The sequence below is a fragment of the Cinclus cinclus genome, chromosome 12 (assembly GCF_963662255.1).
Source record: "Cinclus cinclus chromosome 12, bCinCin1.1, whole genome shotgun sequence".
Taxonomy (NCBI): domain Eukaryota; kingdom Metazoa; phylum Chordata; class Aves; order Passeriformes; family Cinclidae; genus Cinclus; species Cinclus cinclus.
The window spans coordinates 16888002-16914079 of record NC_085057.1 but is presented as its reverse complement, the minus strand read 5'-3'; the positions used below and the strand labels follow the sequence as shown (position 1 = coordinate 16914079).

Genomic DNA, 26078 nt, shown 5'->3' with positions numbered 1-26078 from the left:
GTCTCTCTGGAGGAACAGACCAGAACTTTCCAGGCACTGGAAACCTTTCTGTCCAAATGCATCAGCAACCAATCTGGGTTCCTCTGATCCTACAGGTTAATGATGCTCCAGCTTTTCATCTCCTTTCAGGCTAGGGGTTCTGTCTGAGCAGACCAGCAGCAACCCCTCCCTCCCTCCCTCCTCAGACTGAATCTCTCCTTGCTGGAGTACCAGAGGCACAGCCCCCTCAGGTGAGATTCCAGCAGCTCCTTGCACAAGGGTGAAGTCTGTACTGAAAACACTTTGTCCCATACAAACAAGAGGTTGGCCTTTTCCAGAGCTGCATCCTGCTGGCAGAGCCAAACCACCCCACGGCTGAGCACTGCAACCTTTGGCTCATCCTTGCCTTGCCAAAGCATGCAAGCAGAAAATCGAAGCTTATAGTGGTAGATGTTGCAACCTAGTGAGAAGATGCTACTCCTATTTGTGGTTTCTACTCTCTGAAGTATCTTCATAGTGGATGAATAGTTCCTTAGAAACTGTTATTATGGATTTAAACACAACACCCCAAAATCCAGGGTACCCCCTATAAGGTATTCAGACTATTTTTCTGTGTAACACAAAGCAAACTGCAAAAAATGACACAGAAAAGTAGCACTACTATGGTTTTCACTGGCTTACATGTGGATTTAGGTTACTTAATTCAGAGTGGGAAAAAAATTGCTCTAATATTGAGAAAAACTCACTTTCTCTAGCCACTTGAGACTTCTGGAGCAGCACCTTTTGCACTGCACACTCACTGCTTGGCCAGCACATCCTGTGCTCTGCTGAACCTTTCACAACATATGGTCTGTATTATGTGCCCACTCCTGCACCTCACAAAAGCGACTTTCTACTCAAGACCCCATTTCCCTTCATTGCCACTTTGCTACCTTGAATTAAAATCCCCCAGAGTCATCTCAGTCCCCCACACCCCTCCCACGCTTAGGTTTTAAACCTTGGCATAGCTCAGCATCATCCCCATCCCACTGCTGCTCCACAGCACAGCCCCATTTGGCCCTCCTCTTTAATTGAGTTAATTAATTGCAAGGCAGGGCAGCTCCCCAGCAGCAGCTTCCCAGGAGGCGCAGGAGCATCAGCGCAGTGCACGAGGGCTGGAGCATGGCCGGAAAAAACAACTTGGTGTTTCTGGCAGGAGAGGAGTGTGGGTGGCCCGTGCTACAGACTCTGCTCCTCCACCCACCAGCCACACATGCTCCAGGACCCTAAAAGCCCCTGGAGCCCCCAGTGCTGCACAACAGCAAACACAAACACTGGACAGTAATGGAGGCGCAGTGCCAAAATTGGACAGAGAGAGCAGACCTGCATGGCTTCCTCAGCTCCTCTCATTACAGAAGCCTAAACAACCCCACAGGTATTTAATTTTAAATTGTTCAAGCACCTACAAACAACTTTTCACTGGAAGAATCCAAAGCAGAGGGGCTGTGACTCTCTAGCAAGGGAAACAGAGAAAAACATAAAGGAAAATGAGCACAATTTCACCCAGAGGTATTTTTTTCACATTCCCTGTGTGAAAGGTCACAAGAATCTTGCAGACAGAAGCCTGCCCACAGCTTGGTTACCCTGTAGCATCCCTGAATCCCACTGGATGTTATGGTGCCGCCTGTGAGCAGCGACTGCAGCCCAGCAAGACGGAGCCCACTGCCAGGCAAGACTACAGCTGCCTGCTCAGGCTCCCACCTGGATCTTCCCTGTCTGAAGCAACACGACTGGCAAGGCCAGCAGTGCTCATCACTGCCCAGGTGAAGCAGAAGAGCCCAGAATGCCACTGCCTGGCCACACACTGAGGGCAAACCACCCGCCAAGTCCCTCGCATCCCTCCATGCAACTTTCTGTTCCTTGCCTTTATTTTTTTCAGATAGGATGATGCTTTAGGATTGGCTTTTTTTATCTTAAGGAATATCTCTTGTCCCACACTCTCTTCCAAAGTATCTCCCTCCCAGCTGGTGCTGCCTGGCAGAAGGAGAACAGCTCGGTGCAGTTCCCTGCGAGGTTTTGCACCGATGACTCCTGGCAGGGCTGCATGTCCCTCCTGTTACATAACGACCTTTCCTGTTTGGTGCTGGCTCCACTTGGGGTGGCCACGTTTGGGAGTGGTCACATTTGGTGTGGCGACATTTGGGGTGCTCATATGCACCCCAGTGCTCTCAGCCGTGTGCTGCCAGGCACCATCCCCCCATCCTGACCAGACCCACCAACCCCGAACCACCCTCCCTTCTCCTTATGCCTATCCCCTTGCTGCTGGACCCCTGCTCACCAGGCAGCACCCCGCTTTCTCCGGCCCCCCAAACACAACACTCCTCCCCCCGGGGCACTCTATACCCCTCCCACACCCAGCCCCAAACCGCACCTTTGTCTTCCCCAGCACCCACGGGTGTCCCAGAGCTGCCAGCTTCGCTGGGGCTGCACGCTCCAGCAGTGACATGCCTCGGGTGCCTCCATGACCTCCCTGAGCCCCACTGCACTGCCTCACCTGCCTTCTCCCTGCTGCCCACACCCCACAGCCGCACCGTCTCTGCCCTCGGCTCCACTCCGCGTACACTCCTGTCTCACCTGCCTGCGTTCGCCTGCAGCTGCCCCCACAGATCTGCACCCCACGGCACCTCCTGCCCGCTCGGCCCCCGGACACCCCTGCAGCCACCACACCAGCACCCACCGCACCTCCCCGCCGCACCCCGGAACGGCCGCACTCCTGCTCCCGTGCCTCCACGCTCCCGTGCCCCCCACGCACACCCGCACCCACCACCCCTACGCACCTGTGCCCACACCCCCACCCGGCCGTGCCCGCGCCCTCACGGCCCCCCGCAGCCCGAGCCCCCCGCCGGTCCCCGCCCCGCGCTCTGACCTGGGCCCGGCGGCGGGCGGGAGCTGTCCGCCGCCGCCCGGTGCTGAAGGTGGCTTGGCGGCGGCGGCGGGCGGCGGCGGGGCCCCTGCGGCGGCGGCGGCGGCGGGCGGCAGCTGCCCGTCGTCGCCGCCGCCCTCCAGGCTGGCCTCGTTGCCCATGTCGGACCGGGCGGGACCGGGACCGGGGCCGCTCCCTCAGCGCAGCGCCGCCCCCGCCGCCGCCATCAACCCCGCGCCGCCATCGCCGCCCGCCCGCGCCGCGCCGCGCATGCGCCACCACCGCGCCCGCCCGCGCCGCGGGCACGCGCGCGTTCGCCCGACCAATCGCCGCCAGCCCCGCGGGGCCCCGCCGGCACGTGTCCGCCGGCCCCGCCCCACCCCGCCCGCCGGCCAATCGGCGCTTCGCAGCGTCGGCGCTCGCGCCCGCCAGGCGGCGCCACGCGAGCTCCCGCGCTGGCCGTCAATGAGCGGCCTGTCTGCTGTGACGTCGCGGCCCGGCGGCCAATGGGCGCGCAGTTCCACATGAGGTTACACCCAACAGCCAATGAGCACCCGCTCACCCTTGACGTCACGGGCCGCTGCAGGATGTCACACTCCACTGACCAATGAGATGTCCCTTCCCCTGTGAAGTCATGTGCTGCTCCTGAAGTCACAGCCTGACAACCAGTGAGCACCTGCCTCCCCCATGATGTCATGGGCTGCCCCAGGACATTACACTCTGCCAGTCAATGAGTGTCTTGCGCTATTGTGAGGTCATGCACTGCCTTGTGATGTTGCGCTCTGATGGTCAGTGAGGTCACAGGCAGCCCGGCAATGTCACATGGTACTGTGCACTGAGCACCCTGCTACCTCATGGAATCGTGGCACTGAGCATATCCCTCCCGGTGAGCTCACAGGCTCGCTGATGAGGCAATGGAGCCTCAGTCAATAATCACCCTGTCCTTCCCATGCTCACCCAGGGACCACTACTCCTCTGTGACAGCACAGGGCTGAACCAAAGGGCTCATCCACTGTCCCTAAGCTCCAGCCTCAGCCAGCCAGTACCCCCATTACCATGAGGTCACTCAGCACTCAGCCAATGGTCACGCTCTATCTGTGTGAGGTCAGAGGCTGCCTGTGACGTCAGAGAGCAGCGGTGCCGGTGGAAGCTCGCCCAGACCTGCCGGGGCTCCCTCTCGCCCCCGGTCGTTAATGAGAGGCGGTAATTAACGGTGCCGGCGGGCAGACGGACGCGCTGCCACCGCCGGTCCCCTGCTGCCACCCTGCGACTCCGAACCCCTCTTCAGGGGGACCCTTGCGGAGACCAAAAATTGCCCCGGGCGCGCCAGCCCTGCCGGAGCCGAGCCCGGGCAGCGCTACCGGCTGCTTTTTATGGGCTGTGAGTCAACAGACACGCGCTAAATCCTAAAATAAACTTTAAACTGAGTCCAGCCTCACCTCGGAGCGAACCGAAATAGCAACCGGCTCTACCAAGCCCCAGGAACAAGGGAGTTCAGCCCCTCGTCCTCCCCCTTCCGGAACCCCTAGCCCAGGGAAGGGGATGCTGGCGCTAGAGGTCACTGCTGATCCCCGAGGAACAGGTGTGGGGTGCAAAAGTGTAACACGGGAGTAAAAGAGCTTTGGAGGGTAAGAAGGCACTGAGTAAGAGAACAAAACAACTTCAGTTCTGGACAGGGGCAATGGACGTGCAATAACCCAAAACAAAAACACATCAGAAACAACCTAGCAGCAATAAATCTATGGAAAGTAAGAGAGTGCAGAAGCAGATGGAAGAGGGCATGACTTAGCAGGTGGCCAGGACATGCAAAAAGAGTTTGGTTTGTTTGGAGATTTTCCTGAGGTGATGTATCCCCCAAACACAGGACACTCAAAACCTCCACCTTGAACGCACCGGAGGTTGGAGCAGCTGCCAGCAATAGTGCTGGTGCAGGTGGTGTCCAAACAAAGTGCTCAAACTTGTTTAAACTTGCAGCCCCAAAAAACCCTCTCAACCCCTCCACTTCAGGCTGGGATCTGTTCTCCCTTTATGGACAGAAACACCACCTGCTCTCCAGCACCCCAACATGGAAACCTCATGTCTCCCACCAGCCCTACACCCAGACCTTCACTGCTGCCTTCTTAAAAGGGCCTTCCTGAACTGGAGAGATCCAGAGCAAGTCTCACATTCTACAGACACTTAATACCTACCTCGAAGGGAGAAGGACAGAACACAGCAGGCTCTGCAGCCCCTCTCCCAGCCTTCTTTGCAGAATCCACCTTGCTTGATTAAGTCCCCCCTTCCTTCCCCCCAAGCATTTTCTTTTTTTTTCCAGCCCTCTGAACCCTCTCCTGGCTCCTTCAAACTCTCCCCCCCCATTCCACTAAATTCTGCAGTCAGTCTCAGGTGATGCAGGTAAGACACAGCTAAACCTTAACAGGGCTTTGCCTTGTTCACTTCCCTGGGGATGGGCATCACTGGCCCCATGGCTTCATCCCACCACTGCGATTCCCTACACAAGGGGCCTGTCTCCCAAGGGCTGGCACCCCAAAGGAACCTGAAGGGTTGAGCACATCCCCCACCTTACATTCAGCAAGCCAAGCTCAGGCCTCCACCCTGAGGTCCAATAGGCTGGAAAATGCTCAGAAGCCAGTTTTGTTAACAAGTGTGCACAGTAATATATTTTATTCTCTAAAAACATGTTTTTAGCCAGTTCAGGTACTACAGATTCTGGCCTGAAGCAGCTGGAAATAGGAAAAATTTGTACAGTAGACTGCTTTATTAGGTGCCTCACCACATCTGTTCCTTGCAGCTCAAACCACCCTGTGTCAGGTGTGGGTCTCCTGTTCCACAGCTCCAAGCTGAAGAACCCAGACAGGTTCAGCCCCACCAGGCTTCCCCTCCACTGAAGGGAGCTGTTCTTCAGCACTTCTCCAGGCCATTCCAAACTCTAATCACAAGGCAGAACAGTTACAAAATAATAAAAATACTCTACACTCTTATTAAAAAATACAAATAAACAAATTTCACACCAGCACATCTACCTCTTCTTTCAAGTGCAGCAGGGGGTCACCCCAATACTTCCCTTCCAAGTCAGGAGTTTCAGAGCCAAGCCTGCAAGACCACTCTGGACTTCATGGCCCAAAACAGGGCAGGGCAACACAGCTCCCAAATCCACCTGTGGATCTCCCCAGCCCCAAGAGACTGGTGGTTGAGGGAAGTTGTTTAATTTTATAATGAATATACAGACACTTGGCAGGCACACAGATTGCTCTACACACTTCTTCCAGTAAACTTTCTTGGAACTATTTACACCAGGCATGGAGCTGGTCCAGGTCCCTTCTCCCTGCTGCTCTCTGGACTGACATCCCAGACACCCTTCCTGCACCTCCTGCTTGTGGCTGCATCTGAGAAGTGCAGTTCCACCTGGTGCCAGAGAGCCCAAAGCAGCAGCAACTGCAGAGCTCTGAAGAGGCCAGAAGGCAAGAAAACCCTGTTAATTCTCCACAAAAAAAAGGAGGAAGGAATGGTAAAATGAGTAGAGCAACTCAGTCCAGGCGTTACCCAGAGGTTTGGCCTCCAAAAGCTTGCTGCAAGGGCAGGATTCTCCACAGGGCAGCTCATCTCACCCACAAGGCAGCATTAGTGCTTTGGAATCACTGCACCAGACAGTGGTAGCTGTACACTGCCTCATGCCAGACTCTGGGCAAGTGTGCTCTGCCCTGCAGCCTCCTCCAAGCCTCTCCCAGGAAGTCAGGGGCTCTCACAGCAGGAAAGTGTCCATTCTGGCCTGGCTGCTGCGGGAAGCAAATGCAGGAGGAGTTGCAGATGCTGGTCTGGAGACCTTCTTCTTGCTCCTAACTGATAATGGACGGATTTCTGCCAGGTTTGTCTGGAGGTAAAACTGTCAAGAAAAGCACAGAGCAGTGGCCTGGGAACAAGTGATCCAACACCTGCTGCAGTCCAGCCTGAAACAGAGACCTGGGACCCAGCCATATATCTGCACCCAAGGAAAAACTCCCTGCACGACATGAGGGGCTTTGCTACCTTCTCACAGGAGCAGAGCTTGGACACACGCCTAATCCCACATGTCAGGGAACATTTCCCAGACGGGAAAAACAGGTGATCAAGCATTGCAACAGGCTGCCCAGGGAGGTGGTGGAAGTCCCTGGAAACGTTCAAAAAACATGCAAACGTGTTGGTTAGGGACATGGGTTAGTGGTGGGCTTGGCAATGCTGGGTTAATGGTTGGACTGTGATCTCAGACCTCTTTTCCAACATTAATGACTCCATGATTCTATGCTATCCTCTTGCACATAAACCAGCATTTTAACAGCACATCTATTTGAGTTGCAAAACCTCCTGAGCCAGGACACTGTGCAGGTGAAGGCAGAGCAGTCAGAGCCTGCAGCCTCCCATGGCAGGAGCAGCTCCACACCCTGGGACGGATGAGCTCAGCCCAGCCAGTCCTCACCATGGTGGAGCAGCAGCACCCTGCAGGAATGAGGGCTCCGGCTGCACAGGCTGGCAGGCACACAGCCAGAAGAGACTGTGCTACACTGCTGCTGTAAGATCTCAAGGGCTCAGGCAGTCCCTGAAAATTGCACTGATTTCTAGATGATGTGCTCCTCTGAATCAGACACAAGTGCTCTCAGCAAGTTCAGGTCCTTTACATCTTTGCTGAGCTTAGATTTGTTCAGAGAGAGAAATCAGATCATTCCTTGAGGATCCCAAGTCCATTTTTTGTTGAGACCAAAGAGAAGGAACAGAAATGAGATGCCCACAGCATCAGTACTGCCACATAAGCTGCAGGAAAGGATACTGGCTCTATGAACTTTGTCCTGCCTCCCATGCCATCGTAGCCCATCCTCACCTAGGAGAGAGAAAAACAAATGAGCCTGGAGCAGCACATAGAGCCTTGGCTACCTCTACTCATGCTGTATATGGGGAAAGGGGAGTCTTGCAGACCACAGGTTCTGGAGAGGGGTTAAAGGCACTTGGAAACATTCAGTACTTGCACTAAGCCCTCACTTTTGGAAAAAAACAAATCCATGGGTATAAACAAGGTTTGGGAATACTGAACACTTTTTCAAACAAACCTGAGCAAGGCTTAGAATTTCGTTACTGGGATTGAGGAATACAAGGAGAACACCCTAAGCTCCAAGGAGGTAGAGGAATAGGACACTGAGAGCCACTTAGTCTGCTGCCAGGAAGGGAATGAGCATCTGTCATCCCTAGAGCTCTGCAGGACTGGGAAGTAGCCAGGTTGTGCTCTGAGATTTATTTTCCACACACTCTATGTGGCAAGGTAAAAGCCTCATTCACTTCCTCTTTCAGGGTCAGTTCAGGATAAAGGTGGCAGTGCCAGCCCTGGGCACACTCACCAACTGGACAGTCATACTTACAGAGCCCATGTTCCTGTGGGAACCCAGCAAACCACCTGAAGGTGACTTTCTGGAGAAAACAGAGTTCCTGATGAATGCTGGCAAGAGTCCTTTAAGAGCATCATCTTCCAGATCATCTGCCCCATTCTGTCCCACAAAATAACAAGAAAAGCTCTTTAACCAGCACAATCTGCTGAATGGAATCCACAAACAGGCAGCACCAATTACACAGATAGCTATTTAAGGTGATGGTTACTGTCATACCACATGTCAGGTTGAAAACCAGCAGCTTCCAACCTCCCACTGGGGCTTATGTGGAACAGTGCCCAGGAGGCAGGACACTGCCCCCAACAAACCTGGCTAACAGCCACCTCAGCTGACCCCACAGCCCTTGTGGTCAGCTCCAGGTGGTGTTTGTGAAGCACATCTGCAGCAGAATCATCAGCAAGAAGCATGTGGGTCCCCACCCTTCCCTCTCCTGCCCAGTTCCAGGAGGCCTGAGGCAGCATGTGTTTCTAAGACCATCAAGGAAAACACTTTGAAGCACAGACTGGTTTTATAGATGGACTGGTCTACGGCCAAAAGGGACAAAATAGATTCTTTATCCCAAGCTTATTAACAGCAGAATCAAAGAAGCGACATAGAAAAATCAAGATTAATCCTTTTACCTCCACTGTTTCCTTCAGAACTTTCTTCACCAGATTTACCACAGGAGGCCTGTAAGGAGCCCAAGGAGCAAATCAGCAGAGATTTATTGTTCAAATGGAGCCAGCAAGGACAGACAAGGCCAAGCAAATGACGACAAAACTTGCAGCATGCCATCAGGCAGCTGGGGAGCTATCTGATCTCACACAGCAACTTCCAAAGCAGTGAGACTTTGATCTCCTTTAGAAGCAGAAAAAGGGGGGGGGAACTCACGGCTTTTTATCCAGCTTTTGCCTTTTTGCAGGGCCGAGGGGAGCTGCACAGGGCTGCTGTTCAGGGGTGTCCACATTGTAAGTAGCATCTAGATTGATCTCATCGCTGTGGGCCGGGCAGTGGAGCTTTGGATGCTGCAGTTCCAGAGGAGCAGGGCTGCAAGGCCAAGAAAAGCATCAGTCACTGAGCCACTGCCTGCCACCCAGGGGAAGGCAGAGCTGCACCCCATGACACTGAGTGCTCAGCCAGCAGTGGCACCAGGAGCAGAGCTCCATTCTGCTTACACATCAAAGACAGGACAACCTGAACCCCAAAGTTTAAATTTAACGTCCTAAATTATTGCTCCCCCTCAACTGCTGAGCACTGTAACAGCAGCACCCAGAGCTCAGGAATCACACCAACACTACTGCTCTATAGACACAACACAAATGGCTCTACTGGGATAATGGCATAGGCTCTTCAAGAAAATAACAGCAGATGTCATTTTTCAGGCAAGGTTCCTCTGCCTAGCTAAGATCTTTGGTCCCCATAGACACGTGCATGCTCATCACACAGCCAACTCTAAAGCAACAAGAAGAACAACTTTAAGGATGCTTCCCAGGCAGGACACAGTGACAAAGACTTTCTCAAAACTCAGGCCATTCCTCCACCCCCCCAGACCCAAACCCTCCAAGGCATTTCCCATGTAAACCAAACACCATCTCATCAGCCACAAGGATACAAGGAACAAAACAGCCACACTTCTGCAATACTGAAAAACAACATACTTCTGCCAGACCAGCACATCTCTGCTTTCTCAGGTAGTTAAACTGTCAGTTCTGGCTTTGAACCTGTCACCTCCATGCCTGTACTGTGTCTGAGGATGCAGTTCACTAACCTTTCAAAGACTAGCCGACTGAGTGTTTCCCTGGTTACAGATGGGACCTTCAGAGTATCCTGCAGGATATCTATCTTCTTCTTCAAACTCTGGAGGGAAAAGGGAAAGCAGGTAGTGAGATAAGGCAAGATTTAGCAGTACATACTTCACCCCTTTTCCATAAATCAGCATCAGGTGGAGCTCAGAGGTAGGCTGGGAAATTTAGTCACTAAACAAAAGCCAGCATAACTCCTGGCTTTGCAGCTGCAGACCAGTCTGCAGTAACTGGCAGCTGGCCATAAGGAATGATATTCTCACCAAGATCTCCTTGTCTGCACTCTTCAGATCTTTCTGTGTGCTTTTTAATTCCTCCTTTGTCTTCTCCAACTCTGAAGTCGTTTTCTGCAGCTGCAGAGCACAACACAATGTGGGTTACACTTACCTGGGTAAGGGGGACTGCAGAGCCCTGCGAGAGCAGTGTGCTCTGCACCACATACTACTTCTTCTCTGTAAGGGCTCAATATTCCTGTGTCAGTCTGATCAATCTCTCCTGTATCAGTGCAATCCAATCCCTACCCAATTCCACAAGCTGCCTGCAGAGGGCTGCTTGCCCTGCATTTACCAAGCATTTATGCCTGATGGCAACAGTTTTTCCTTGCTCTAACACTTGGTGGCTGCATTGTGAAATCCTGCAGGACTTCGGACACACCAGAACACAGGAATCACAAACCACAGGCTGGATGATGGCTGTGCATCGGCAGTGCAGGAACATGGACAAGACTGATTCAACAGGGAAGCATGCCAGCAGCAGGGGTCAGGAAGTGGACTGCTACCACTTCAGCGTTTCTGGGAGCCTGGGCCAGCTCACAGGCTGTGGGTACAGTCAGCTCTCTGTCAGCCAAGCCTGGAGCTCCTTTTGCACTGACTCGCATCCTCCTGACCCACACTAGCCATCACAACTTGGGTCTGACTCAGCCAGGAGCAGCCCAATTCCTGCAGCAGCACCTTGTGTAGGGGTTAACTCCTCTGGGGAGCACAGCACAGCAATCTGAAAACCTCCTTCTCCATTTGAGGGGACAATAGCTATGGCGGAGTAACAGAAGTAGGCCAAATCCACCCACAGCTTCTCACTTTGTTAGCTTAGACATGGGGATGCCCCAGGGAACACCTGTGCCTTGGGGAGTGAGGATACACACACTTTGCACAAGGATGTGCTACCAGAACAAAGACAGTCGTGCCTGACCTGAGCTAACAGACCCCAGCCAGACCTGGAACAGGGGGAGCACAGCAGCAGAGGCACATCAGCATCCCCAGGCTCTGCACCAGCTCAAGAGATACAGCCCATGCAGGCTCTGTGCGGGGCCACCTGTGTGTCCTCACTGTGTTTTGGGAGGCTCTCCTGCCTGGGCACAGCATGATGTGGGAGCCCTGGTGTAGTTCAGTTGGCTGAAGGCACAAGGCTGGGTGTGACTGGATGTGCCAAGCCAAGACTAAGCCCTGCTCAACTAATACTGGCTTCAAACCCCTTCCCACTTCCTTAAAGGCCCAGTTTTGCAACAGGAGGAGCTGGCAGCTGAGTGCTCAGTAGTATAGCTGGATTAAGGAATTGCTATTTCCAGAACCCAGATGGAACAGCGGAGCACATGTGTGCTGCTGCCTTCCAGCACAGGCTCCCTGCCAAACTCTGGCTGGCTCTGCACATGCTGCCCCAGCACTGTCCCCAGAGACCGCCCTCCTGACAACAGCTGCTTGCTCACCATGTCACATCCTGACCTAGAACCCCAGCCTGACCCTTCCACACACCTGTACCTATGAACATGGGAGGAGGTCACTGCAGAGGCCTTGGGCCTCAGTTATGGACAACGATCTACAGACCAGATCTCACCCTGGCAAACCACACTCTCTCCCTTTACCTTATTATTGACAGAAAACAGCTCCTTCTTCAGCTTCTCTGTCATCTCACCAGAGATCTTCCGAGCCTCCTTCAAGTTCTCATATTCCCTGAAAAGAGACCCAAAGAGTCACACTGTAAGAGAGCAGAGCCAGAACTTCTCACAGAAAAGCCAAGATCCTTAAACTGAAGCTCTGGACCTGCAGAGCCACCAGAGAAAACCCAGGAAGACAAAATGCCCTTCAAAGATGAGTGAGCGTACCAACACTGTGTCACACATTCCACTACACCATGGGGAGAAAAAACTTGCATGGGATACCATGTCTGATTCCACCAGCAAAATGGGAACCAGAGCCAGAGACATTTCAGTTGCCAGTGAAAAATAAAACAGAGCACAGCTTCCATGCTGGCAAGCAAACAGGGGATTTTGCCTTAAGTGACTTTTCAGAGACTTGACACTACTGGCCATGCACATTCATTCCCAATTACACCACAGGGACACTTGCCTCATTACAGTTTTGTACCAAAGCTGCAGTTATTCAGCTGCCACCAGAACGGACACAAAAAATAGCTGTATTTTCCCCCAGCAGGACCAGATGGATATCCAGGTAGGAGAGGGCAGAGCAGTGCAGGCTCACTTTGCCAGAGGCCACAGCTGCAAAGGGCAGTGATGCAGAGGGCACAACCCAGAGATCTGCATCCGCTTGCTTTCCCCCAGGCATGAGATGGAAGCGGAGGGAATAATCATCATCACTTCATAGGTGCACTGACAATGCTGGAGACAGTTCCCATGGTGACACACATGTCACTACAGTGACAAGAGGAACAGTTCAGTGTGACAGGCTCCAAACTAGGTCCCCAGGATCTGTCAGTCAAAACCCAGTGGAAGCCCTAAGAGGTGATGAGAGCCCCGCAGAGCCTGTGTGCCTGTAGGTGCTCAGCAGAGGGTTCTCCCTGGGCACCCCCAGGACAGCACCAGCCAGATGTGCCAAGCCTGCAGCACCTACTTTTTGAGGGAGACACAGTAGGTTGCAAGCTGCTCCACTGCTGCCTGCCCGACTCCCATATCTCTGATCATCTCCTCCACTTCTGGGCGCTGGCTCTGAAGCAACAGCTCGATCCTGCACAAAAAAACCCCACAAATAAAAACATACCCTCATCCCATGAATCACAAACAGAACTGGGAAAGAGACAAAAGCCCTGCTTCCCCCTCAAAGGGCTGGTGCAGCCTGAGCTTCTCCTGCAGGCGCTCTGGGTGTCATGGGAGAACAGATACAGCTGCCTCACCTCAAGCAGGGCTTTTCACTGGGGAAAAGCAGCAGCACTTGGACTAGAGAAAGGGCAGCTGTACACACATACTGCACATGGAACTGATGCCCAGCTCTTAGTCCCTGTAGCCCTGTGGCTGTGTTCCTGGGCTGGCATTCTGCATCATTCTGGATGTTATCAGCATCCTCTGATAACAGAAACAGCACACAGCCATGCTCAGTGCACTAGAGATGAGGCCAGTACACTGTCTAGCTGCTCTTCAATGAGAGCAGCTGTCTGCAAACATAGCAGGGGCAAGAGGCATGCAAGGGCAGCTAAAGCAGCTGTTTCAAACCTTACAGATAAGATGACCCAGCACACAGAGATGGGTGTTGCAGCAGGTCCAGCAGGAGCCTCCTGCCTTCCCCAAAAAGGGCACAGGGGTGCAGCCCAAGCTGCAAGGCCCAGGGAGCACCCCAGATCTCACCGCTCCATGGATCTCAGCTTGTTTCGCAGCCGGTGGGCCTCCTCCTTTGAACTTCTGTTGTCCTCCTGCTGCTGCTCCAGGAATTTCATCTGCTTCTGCAGGGAAGCAAGCACACACAGACTGGTAGTGAGGCTCCAGGGATTCTTGAAGAAACATCCTGGCTTACGTGCACTGCAGGCAGCTTGGAGCATACATCAGCTCTAAATGATATCACCACCTCAGCAGTCTGGGATTATGGAGAGCTGAGCTCCCTCCCACCATACCCCCAGCTCTGCTCCTCACAAGCACAGCAGGGTCTCAGTGCTAATCACAAGGCGAGGCTGGAGCTGAAACTATGTCAGTCCCTCTCAGCTGGGAGTGCTGAAGGGGATGCAAAGTGCCCTGTACACAGTGGTGACAATTTGTTTTTCAGAAGCAAAGGAGTCCATAGCAAGCAAACCTTGCTATTGCCTTCCCCTCCATGCACAGCTGATTGCTTCAGCCTCCCAATTGTCCTTGCCACTAGCTGCTTACAGCATAGACAGGAACGAGTGTGTCTCTTCTGGGAGATCTCAGCCAAACCAGGCACCCACCTGGGCACTTCTCTCACCTGCTGCAAGCCTATTGCAGCCTATTGCCTCTCCAGCAGTAACACAAAATCTCAGCTGAGCTGGAAAAGCACACATCTGCAGTGTGGCAGAAGATGGGGAGAGCTGAATTAGCACCATTTGGATGCATCTGCGCTGTCTAGGTTTGTGTGTGCCTGGGCACTTTGCACAGCAACTTTGAAAAGATCTGGTTTCAGGACAGTGCTGATTCTGGGGAAAGGCCTGGCAAAAGATCATTGCCTTCTAAAGCTCCTTCCCACACAGAAGTTCAAGGATTTTATCCACTTCTTGCCACAGAAACCAAACAGCTGTGAAACCACTGGCAAGTTGAGGAGGGACAGTGTTGCAGGCTCATGTGTCACTCTTGCTTAACTGGAGCCTGTCTTTGGCTTTTCCCTAACCTGAACTCCCAACACTTCAGATCCCCACAGCTGTGTTTTGTGCCTGGTCAGAGCAGAGTCCCCCAACTTCAACCAGCTTGAAACTGCAGCAAACTGACAGTGCCAGCAGAAGACAGGACTAGCTCATAGCCTTAACCTGCACCACAGCAAGTTAAGCCTGCATTTTCACTGCAAAAATTTAGTGCTTTAATCTTTAATGATGCAGTTTAAGTCAGCGCTTGCCATTCAGCTGGGAAACCCCATACGCCACAGAAAAGATACCTCCAGGTCCCTAATCCTTCTGACCTGCCCAGATCTCATTAAAGGGACTTAAGCATACAGAGAGAATTTTGCAACAGGAAAGATAAGCACAGAGCCTCCTCCAGAGGTGTCAAGGCAGGAAAACCAAGCACTGAGATGCTGAGTTGAGCAGCAAGTACCAGCTTCTGCTGTCACAGTTATTTCTCCTGGAGTAGGGGGCATCAGATCTATCCCACCACAGACCTACCCAGGATCACATCAGCACCTATGGCATGGCCAAGATCCAGGATGCCTTTATATGCAAGCAGATTGGATATAATCCCATGGTTGGGGAAAAACAGTTGTGCTGGCTCACAGTGAGGCCTGCCTGCCTTCTTACTCTTTCTGTTCTAGTGTCAGGTAGATCTCCTGGATGCTTCCTCCCAAAAGAGGCCAGGTCCAGGTGGCATACAGCAAGACAGCACCACGACACATCTACAAGCTCTCTCTCAGCCACTTGGCCTTGCAGGTCAAGAAACATGATGCAATTCAGGATACTGGGTCAGACAGCTCGGGAAATGCAGTAGATACCTATCCCACTTTCAGCCTGCACCTCACAACCCCAACTGCTTGCACTCCACCTTCTTGAGACAGGCACACCACCTTCACACAGCACAGACTGTCAGCCCAGCACCAAGTTAAAGCTGCTCCAAGACATCCCAACAAAGTTGCTCCTGTTCTTGCCCTCTTCCTCCCTCTGTTTACGCATAGTACATGACTACACACTGAGTCACTGCACACTGAAACACAACAGGAATATTTGATCCCTGGACTTCACATTACTAACCTAACTGAGGCAAAAGCCCTGGCAACAGAACAGAGAGAGGAGAGTCAGCTGGATCAGATCCCACTCAGCTGAAGCCTGCAACTCCCCCTCCATATTTTTCAGTTTGATTTTTCCCCCAGTCAAAGTAAGAAACTAATTTTCCTTGAATCCCGCTTGGCCTAAACCCATTTCAGAAGAACATTCTACCTTAGGGAACCAGTGTTTCAGCAACGGGGTGCTGGGGCTACTTCCCACACTAGATTCCTGCTACCACCTTTATGACCAGTACTGTGACTTCATTAGCAAGGCTCAGCCACATTCCTCAGGCTGGGCTGGCATTTCTCCCTCACCAGGGATACCTCTGCCCTGAGCACCTGTACATAAACCACAGGCCTGGAGGCTTTTTATGCCTCTGAATCACCTCAGGCAGAACAGAAACAGGACTTCGAGTCCAGCAACAGCACTTGCTTCAATTAATCAAACCAAAATGAAAACCCAGACACCAGACCCAAAATCCCACCAGCACAATCTTTTTATTAGCAGGATGTGCAAGGATCTTCAACAGAACTAACACTGCCTGCGTGATGGTTAGTCCTGCTGGGGACTGGAAGGGTACCTTGAGAGAAGAGCACAGCATCTCTGTCTCTCCCAGCATCTTCTGGAGCGATTCTATCGTGGCATTGCGCACATCCAGAGTGTCCCTCAGCTTGTCCACAACAGTCTGGCATTCCCGCTTTTCTTTCTCTGGAAAAGAAAGAAAAAGGTCATGGCCTGGAAACCCAGACTCCAGCTGCAGCACAGCAGCAGAGCACACAGACTGCTTGCAGGCTCAGCTTCAGGCTGCCAGGATTCGGCCATTCCTGGAGAGAGCCATTTCTCTAAGTGCTGTCTGCACCAGGGTCTGTACTGAGCAATTGCACCTCTCAGTGCCAGCAGGCTTCAAGATTTCTTTACTAAAGATAAAAAATTCCCTTTAATAGCTTTCCAGTGCCAGCCCTGCTAGCATTAAGATGATGTATCTTAACTCTTGCATTTTCTCAAAGCCAGGCTTGCATGAGGAAATAATTCCTCTCGAGTTACACCAAGCTGTCATAGAGCTGGAGAACAGAGCTTTGTATCCATCCCTCTCCACACAAAATCTTACATATCAGGAACCCTTTTGGGGGCCAATGGGCAACTGTATGCAGGGGTACATCAAACTACTGCATGTGCTCTCACCAACCACAGCACCTACATCAAAGGACAGGAGGCAGGGACACTGGCAACACTGCAGGACACGACAGCTTCAGTAGATTCCCCAGGTGCCCACTTTTTACAGGTCACAAAACCTTTGCATCCTGCTGTTCCTCCCTCTGGCAAACCAGGAGCAAAGCACATGCCTCTGACCACCAGAGAGAAGGTGGTGGAAAACACCACCAGATTTCAATTTGTTTTGTGGAGACATGGGAAGAACAGCTCAGAAAATGACCACCACCATCAGGAGCTGCCAGACCTATGCAGGGAACAGCCAGCATCACTGAGAAGCTCAAATCAGCTGGGTAATGAGGGAAAGCAGGAACCCCTTCACCTAACCTTGCTGAAAGCAGGTAAAATTTTCAGCTCAGCATCTTTGGTCTTTGCTAAAATTGCCTGTGGCTGCAGCCTGGCAATAGCAGAGAGCCAAAGAGTGCTTTTCCAAAAAGCTTGCTCGCCTTGCAAGCCATCCAGTTTCAAATACAGCCTTCACATCCTGTGGAAGCATGACCAGCAGTGAAGCTTCACTGTTCAGCTGGGGAGTAAAAGAGCCATGTGGGACCAAGGAACAAAAGAGGAATGTGTTCCAGCAGAAGAACACAGGTGGCTTCTCCATTGATCTGAATAACCCTTTCCCACCACAGGCAGTGCCTAGAGATGTTCCCTTGAATTTACAGGGACTCCACACCCACCAAAAGAGTTAGGGCTTCCCCCTCCTCCGTTCTCAGCTGCCCAGAGGCAGATGGCAGGAATCAAACCCCTCCATGCTGCAGGAATGAGTTTTCAACTCATTCAGAGTGCCTCCCACAGAGCCTGCTGGGTCTGCTTGGAGCTCGACACCTCTGGAGCCATTTGCAGGCTGATCAGAGCCTGGCAGCTCCACAGCTCCTCTGCAGCGCACAGAGCAGAGCACAGCTTCACATGGAGAACTTATACACAGGAACCAGCAGAGAGCAGAGTGCCCACAGCAAAGGAGGCAGGAGGTGGGAAGGAGCTTCACATTTCCAATATGAAAAGAGAATGGGACAAGGAACATCAAATCCAACCTCTACTCACCAGAAGCTGAGAAGATTAGCAGGCCTTCAAGCAGTTTTTCTTGGATAATATCCTAGCAAGAATCCCAGCCACCTTCCCCAGAAGATCTGGCTCTCTACCAAGTCACTAAACTCAACCAAGCTGGCAGGAGAACAGGCCTCAGAATAGAGACGTGCAGACCATCCAATTCTGCTCTCAGGCTAAGGACTGAATCCTCAATCTACTGGCTATTCATGTCTGTCTCGTGCATGCAGGGAACGCAGAGGAAAGACAACTCTTGGGGCGTGGGTGAGCCCCCAGCATTCTTTAAGTATTTTTTTTATTCCTTCTGCTAGCATGTTTTAGGATTTCTGTCACTTAGACTGACATTTTCCTTTTGCTGCTCATGACTCATGTTCTGATGACAAGCTGCCTACAGAAGATGCTTAAAACCCATCGACAAGTCTCCAGGGCTTTTGCTTTTCCTGCCTCCCTCAAACATCCTCTAAAATTAAAGATGGGAAGATGCAAGTGCGTGCACACTGAACTCCGTCTGCTCCTTGTGCGACACATGTGGCACTGCAACAGCCAAACAAATCCAGAGCCTTCCCACTGCTGCTTTTGGACACCACTTTCACCTCCTCATCTGTTGGAGGGAATGAGCCTTTGCCATTTGCAGCAATGAGTTCCCCAGCAAGCAAACCAAGGCTTTTGCTTTCAAGCCTGCACCAGATAGAGCTTTGTTGCAACTCTGTAAGCTTGTGATTAGGAAGTGGGCAAAAAAAATACTACTTGTCTAAACTTGCAGTGAACTCCTGAGTTGCAGCAGAGCTGGGTCAGGCTGTGGACTCAGGCCCTGTCATATAAGCTTTGCGTCACTGTAGGTGTGCTTGTCTCAGAAAAAGCTCCAAAGACATTGCTCTAGTGAAACAGTTTGCAGCCTGAACCATGCCCTTGGCTTCAGAGAGGGGTGGCCTCTGCACAGGGGTTCCTCAGACCTGGGCAAGCCACATGGAACAGGTAGAGCCCAGGAGCTGCTGATCGTGGGCTGCTGATCCCCACCAAGAGCAGGAACTCACCTTTCAAGGAGAGCTGGGCCTTCACCTTGTCCAGTTCATTCTGAAACACAACAGAGAGAATCCCATTAGAAAACACTCTGCAGAGATGCTTTCACCAGATCTTAAAAAGACCCAAGAGGTTTCTCAGCAGGACTTTTGGACCAGGCAGGTACTAAGGAGGGAACATGGAAACAACAAGCACAGAGCTGCAAGCCCGGACTGTCACAGGGAATAGAAAGAGCACCTCCAACTGGCATTCTTCAGGGAGAGAAGAGAGGATCGCAGCTTCATCTTAGCCTTGTCAACCTTGTGTTTCTCACACTGTCAGTCATCCTGTTTTAGCTGAATAATTTTGGAAGGCTCTCAGGGAAACACAGGAAGTCAGGAAAGAACAATTTTTATAATGTTTTACCTAAACAAGGCAATAAGGGAGGGATGTTGCCAGACTAACTGCATTACTGAGAGTTCTTTAAACTGAAGTGAACTTAAATCACATGCAGGTGGAGGCAGGAGGACACATCCAAATACCAGAAAAGGTAACCAAGCATACACTCAATCATGCTGACACACTGAAGTCACTGCAGTTCGGGATGCTGATATGAGCTAGCAGCTCAATCGAATGGCTGGAAACAGATCACTGAGAAACCAATCTATAACACGTCAACTGGGAGTGCATATCATCTCCTGGGTACCACAAGGGTCTGAGCAACATCAGCTATTCCTAATGCCTTCATCAAGGATCAGAGAGAGGCAGCAAATGCCCTGTAGTTTAAATTAAAGAAAATGAAGTGAAATAACACTGGCGAATAGCCAAAGGAAATGTGGAGAGGTTAAAAAGCAAGGCTATTTATATCTCTATATGTATATTTAAAATAAAAACCAGATAGATAAATATATGCGGGAAAGTGTCAACAGAGGATGACTTAAAAAGCAGTGTTAGAGAACTGCAGAGGAAAGCACATAACAATTCAGGCAGGAACTGCAGTGGAATAAAACCACAATAAAATGCCAACACAGGCACACAAATCTGTGCAACCCGGAATGCTACATGCAAATCTGAGCCAAGAATAGCACCAGCAGTGACCACGGCTCTGAAAGAACCAGAGCTAGGCTCCGCTAGTATAAAGGCAGGAAAGAAAATGTAGGACGTAAAGCTTGGTAAGCAGCAGGGACTAAATGCAAAGCCTGGCAGAGCTGACTGGGATTTGCCCCAAGGGGCACAACTGCTGGAGGGCTAATGTGGAATTAGCTCTGCTGCAGGAATTACTCTGAAGTAGCTTCCTCAGAGTCCTATTCAGGAACGGTTAGTGAGCTCACAAGATGCGCTAATTATCATGATAGCAAAGAAACCCTGGGCTACTTCAGGCAGCTATGTAACATTACCTCATTCATCAACTTAATCTGAAATCCCTCATCTTCCACCACAGCTCCTAAAAGCTGCTCCAAATTTTCCTTCCTCTCAGAGAAGCTCTCCTCTCTCTGCCAGACTGAGTTACAAGACCGCATTTCCCCAAGACCAAACGAATATATCCTGACCACAAACAGACAGCTGTCCTCCAAAGGCTTCTACCTTCCTCAGCAGGTTTACAGGCAGGAATCCTCCCCCCCACCTCCTCTTCACCAAGATGAAATCTCATTTGGAAGAACTCTGCACTCCCCAGGTCACAAGCAGCTCTTGACAGATTCACTGGCGTGTTACACCCCAAAACTCACCCTTTTCCTGCTCTCGGAACAGCCACATGGAGACTGTTCTGCTCACAAGGATGATCTTTAAATTCAGTACAGGCTAAATCGAGGCTCAGTAATGAAAGAAATTCTTGGACATTTAGCCTATGGTCTGCAGCCACTCCAGGGATTCCGGTTCCCTCTGGTGTTTCTACTGAAGTTTTAGCCTGGAGGTGGAAAGCAAAGCAGCCCCAGTACTCCTTTGACTGTAAATATTTCAGAGTAACAGCAAGAGTGAGGAACACTAACAAAGACAATTACTGTTCAAAAGATAATTTGGCTAATTCTGCAACAACAGGAAGGGGTTTCAGATAAGGAGGGAGCTCTTCTGACCACTTCACTGGGTGCTAAAGACTGACTCTCTGAAGAGAATCCCAAGCTTGTCTCCTCAAGATGACAAGCAGACCAGAGCTACACACTTTGCTTTCTAGCACATCCTTTTCATGGCAGGAGGCCAAATGCTCATTCCAAGACAGCTGTGGGCTGCACAGATACAGCTCCAGCTGATTACAGAGATGAACACCACTCTATGCCCAGGCTCTTGGAGGGCCAAGCAGCGGTTCATCACAAACCTTGGAATTTTTTTAATTTTTTTTTTTTTTTCCTTTCAGGTGAAGTTGCTTCTGACCGAGGATGCCAGAAATTCTCATCCTCTGAAGAGTCTGGGCTTGGCCCACCATGTGTTTGCTTTGAACTGCTGCCTGGCCAGAATCAGACACTCCATCACAGACAGACCTTGTATCTTGGTAGACATTAGTCCCTCACCCATTGTGAACAAGGCATCAGTGTTCTTAAGATACTTCATGTCCTCCAAAAACGAGGCAGCACACAACATGAAACTGGTGACAAATGCAACAGCAACCTGTACAGCACATACAGCACTGAATACCCGCACAAGATAATGATGCTGATTTACCCAGAAAATATTTGGTTCCTTCCAGAGCCCTCATTAAGCAGGCTGTTCACTGAGGATAGATGCTGCTCTGACAGACACACACAAGATTTACAGGAGTAGGAAGAGTTACCATTGAGCTTGTTGTGCAGGAGCAGCTCCACATCCCTGCCCTTCAGAAGGGAGAAGCTCTGCAAAGCCTACCCGGAGCAGAGAGTTGGAGGAATCCATTTTGGATCCTGGGGTGGGGTGGGGGGGGAAGAGAGAACAGAAGATTTTCTAGGGTGATTCTCTCCAAGCAACCCATTTCCAAGTCACTCATCTCATTACACTCATAAGAATGGATCTCCATATATACAAAAGGAAATATTCATCTGCTGCGAGGGCACGTGGCTCCCAGTGCCCAGAGGTGCTCCTCCATTCCTCAGCATACTTTGGCCTTCAGTTTTATTACTGGCAGTCTTGGAGAAAGTGCTACTGACATTCTAGTCTGGCTAGCTTTATTTTAAAGACATACAAAGTACATATAGAATTGTCATGGCAACTGCTAATTATAGTAATTGCTGCACATGCTGCTTCTAAACACAAGAGGGTACGAGCATCCCATTGTACCAAGGTCAACTGGCCACCCTTTTTTTTGGAACAGATAATTCCAAGACAGAAGGAACCCTGTTTCATTCATACTACACAAAGGAGAACATGGAACAGCCACTCTGTTTATCCCTATTCACACCCAACTCTCTGCACCCAAAGGTGGCACCTGGAGCACACCATTCAGTATCCCAGCTACAGCCAGGATCCTGCCAGGACCCAGCCTCCACGTTGTTCACTGCTGCTGGTGTGGCTTCAGGCAGTCCCTTCCCTAATCTCTCTTGTGGAATCATGACTTTATTATCAACCTGCCCCACATCATACAATCTGCACAAAAAACCTTCCTGCACAGAAAGGAGAAGGAGGCACTTCTTCCAAAGGCCCCTTCTTTCCAGAGGGGTTAGTAGGGTTCACACACAACCGAGGCATAGATACCAGCAGCAATTCACTGCATCTGGGATTTCTCTTCTGCCTTTGGGAACAGCTCTGTAGCCTCATTCCCAAGGGAGGAACAGAAATCCAATGTGATGCTGTTATAGGAGGTTTCCAGATAAAGTGAGAAGCAGAAGGAAGAGCAGGAAGTAGAGGATGCTCCTTGAGTCACCACATGGGATCTGGTCAGGGGGAATGTTAAATCACCACAGAGACTGATATGCTTCAGGTGAGAAACATGAGCACAGCAAGCTCCAGCTAGGGAAGCACCTGCTGGCAGAGGACCAGCAGATTGGGCCACCCTTCCAGGAGGCTGAAGCATCACATGATGAAAGAACCCCCCTGTCAAGTTACCTGCAAGCTCTCAGCATCCGGCGCTGCTTGCTCCTCCAGGGTAACATCAAAAAACAGCTTATTGATGATGTGTCTTTTGCTGACCTAAACACAAGAGACAGAAGAATTTGATGGGCACAAATATGGAAACAACAGATATGGAAGACAGATGGAGGGAGAGAAGGTACTGTCTTGTGACAAGGCCTTGAAAGGCAAATCAGATCACGTGTTTGACACCATTAGTGGAGATGCTCTGCTTTGGCTCAACAGCACAGCAGCAGACCCCCCACTCAGTTTCTGGAAGTGTGACTCCAGCCAAGCTCCTGAGCTGCAGCAGAAAGATTCAGACATTTCTGAATCGAGCGCAGTCTGTTCTCTGGCAGCTCAGCCCCAAGCAGCTGATGCTGAGCTAACATGATGCCAAATCCTAAGACAGAAGTACGTGCTGCTTTCTGCAGGCAGAAGGTGCTGTAATTGAATTTGATAGCTCTCCACACCTCCCCCATGCAGTTACAGCTTTGTGTTTTAAGTATTATATACAGTCATGACACCAGCTAATTGCATGGTTACTGCCACATAAGATGTTATTTCGCGATAACTCCATGGTAACCCAGAGATGTAAGAGGCAGAGAAGAACAGAGGGAATCAACAAGTCAGGGAAGGAACAAGGGCCAAGACCTTGAGATGAGGAAAGAAGCACAAAAACAGAATAAGCCCAAGCAGCAGCTAGCTAAAAATTTACATCTGAGAGCAAGGAAATATCTCCTGCAGCCACTACATGCCAAGACCTACTGGCAGCATGAAGTCTGGTGACACAAGGGACTTCAAAGAAGTTCAGATCCCAGTTAAGCCAGTGGAACCCCAAGCTTCAGTTTCCTATGTCAGAAACAGCATATTCTTCCTTCTCTCCCCAGCCATTGCTTTTCTCAAGGGAGGGTCGAGAACTGCTAAGCCAGGAGGGGTTGTAAGGCCACATGCAGCAGAATGGGCTGGGCATGCCAGAAACACCAGCCAGGTGTCCCCATTAAGCCCTTGCAGCCCCTCCTGTCATCATGCCAATACTTACCTAGCCTAAGTAAAAGCTGTGAAACCCCAGAGCTCCTTTTGAAAGGAGCTGCAGTGCAGTGGCAGGGCACTCTCAGCCCACTGCAATCTGAAGGGTGGAGGAGAGTTCATACTCTCAGCCTCTGCAGAGACCCACATGACAGAAGGTCTCTCTGCTTTTTACCATGAGTCTTTTTCCACCATCACCCCAGGCCACAGCTCCTTAGTGCCATTGCAGTGCACTGTGCCACAGGTGTGCACAGGGGATGGCTTTACCTGGTTTCTGCACTGTGGGCACGTCCGGCTTGGTGCAGTGTCAAACCACTGGAGGAGGCTGAGAAACAAAAGGAAAACATACAGTAAATCCTTAAAGTCCTGGAGCACTGCTTCCAGGTCCCATTCCCCAGCTCTCCAGGAGACAGCAGGATGTGACGCCTCATCACACACGAGAGCAGAACTGCAAACCTTCAGTCCAGCGGCGTGGCTGGCAGAAGCTCCGTGTTCCACACACATGCTCCACCCACATCTCCAAGACAATTCCTGGCTGAATTTAGCATGTGAGCTTATCTTTAACAGGGCAGAGCTTTTGCAGAGCTCAGATCTCTCTGGGAGACAGGCTTTGAACAGACTCAGATTTACAGAAGCAAGTGGATACACACACACAAGCTGCTCTATCAGGATGTGGCAGCGAGATCCCAGCCCAGTCAGCTCCAAGAGGTGCCACTGAACACGGATCTGTGGAGTGAGGGGAACCAGGCTGGGCTCTGCTCTGGGATAACGAATGCAAACCTGCTGGGCTCCCCAGGAGAACAACTAATGCATTTTGCAACCAAGCCATCACGTCACACTGGAAAGGTTTATTCCAGGAGCAGAATAATGATTTGGAGCTGGCAGGTTACCTTCGGAAGCTCGCCCTGCTCCGCTGGCTGCTGGAAGAGAGCAGGCCCGAGCAGCACTGCTGAGTGAGAAGTGACAATCGCACCCGTGGTCTTCTCCAAGCTCATAAGCAACGAAAGCAAATGCCCACCCTCTCCCCACACAAAGTTTATTTCCTCAGAAGAGCCATTTCCTTCCAACACAGACACCTGCAACACAGTCCTAGAAAAGCATGGAATTGCCAGGGCTGCTTCACCATAATCCAATACCATTCCGTCCAAACACCCTGCGACACTGGCTCTTCCAGAGAAGGGAGCCTGCAGGCAGCACAGCGACAGAATCACAGAATCAATTAAGTCGGAAAAGATACGAGATTAGCGAGCCCAACCTATGATGGATCACCACCATGTCAAATGCCACAAATGCCAGCTTTTCCTTAAAGACGTCCTGGGACGGTGACTGCACCACCTCCCGAGACAGCCCACACACATGCGTAATCAGCGAAACCCGGACTGCTGCGGCAGTTCCGTGAACTCCTCAGAGTCCTCGCGCGGGGCCACAGGAGGTGTCCGTGGCTGACACGCCACGGCCCAGCCCGAGCCCCCCCGCCTCGGCGCTCACCAGGCCTGGTGGAAGGTGTGCCCGCACGGCACGGCCGCCACGTCCCGCTCATTGTCGAAGAAGTCGGAGCAGATAGTGCAGAAGGCGCGGATGGGCATGGCGGGGCCGGGGAGTTCAGGCGGCCAGCGGAGGTTAAAGGGGGAATTCCAAAGGGCCGCGGCCCCCGGGCCAGAGCAGCCGCGCGGCCCTGCGCGGTTTAAACGCGACCGCGAGCGCACCGCTTCCGGTCCGCGCCGGAAGTGACCTCAGGGGATCCCGCGCCTCGGCCAAGGGTGAGGCGGGATCAAGTGGGCGTGGCACCTAAGGCGGGTCCGGAGGGGCGGGGCCTGTGGGAGTGGGCGGGGTCTCGGTCCGTGCCTCACGGAGCCCGGAGTCGGCAGCCGGGATGCTGCCCGGGAACCTTCCAGGCGGCAAGCGCGCACCGTGCCGCTGCCCGGGCAGCGGTGCCACTTCCAGCCCGCTGCGTCTCGCTCAGCTCCGTGCTCCCGGCACGCGTGGCGGACCCCCGGCCCCATAGAGAGACTGGGCAGGCGGCGCTGGTGCTGTCTCAGTTTGTCCTCAGCGGGGTCTTTATTTGCCAGA

At 51.8% G+C, this 26078-nt stretch overlaps 2 protein-coding genes across 2 annotated transcripts in view; both read right to left on the bottom strand.

The window, feature by feature from the left end:
• Positions 1–3042, bottom strand: part of BSN (bassoon presynaptic cytomatrix protein) — an 86864-nt gene extending 83822 nt beyond the window's left edge. Inside the window, exon 1 of the mRNA XM_062500615.1 lies at positions 2885–3042. Within this exon, the coding sequence (XP_062356599.1) occupies positions 2885–3042 (158 nt within the window). The remainder of the gene's footprint in view (positions 1–2884) is intronic.
• A 2828-nt stretch (positions 3043–5870) lies between these two features.
• Positions 5871–25594, bottom strand: TRAIP (TRAF interacting protein). Its single transcript, XM_062500824.1, is given in 17 exon segments — positions 5871–6217; positions 6219–6326; positions 6651–6752; positions 7683–7733; positions 8266–8391; positions 8913–8961; positions 9163–9318; positions 10040–10128; positions 10337–10426; positions 11932–12019; positions 12917–13030; positions 13645–13739; positions 16294–16421; positions 19004–19043; positions 22977–23060; positions 24276–24333; positions 25497–25594. Coding segments are annotated over 17 exon segments (1524 nt in total). The 3' UTR covers positions 5871–6169.
• Positions 25595–26078: the final 484 nt, after the last annotated feature.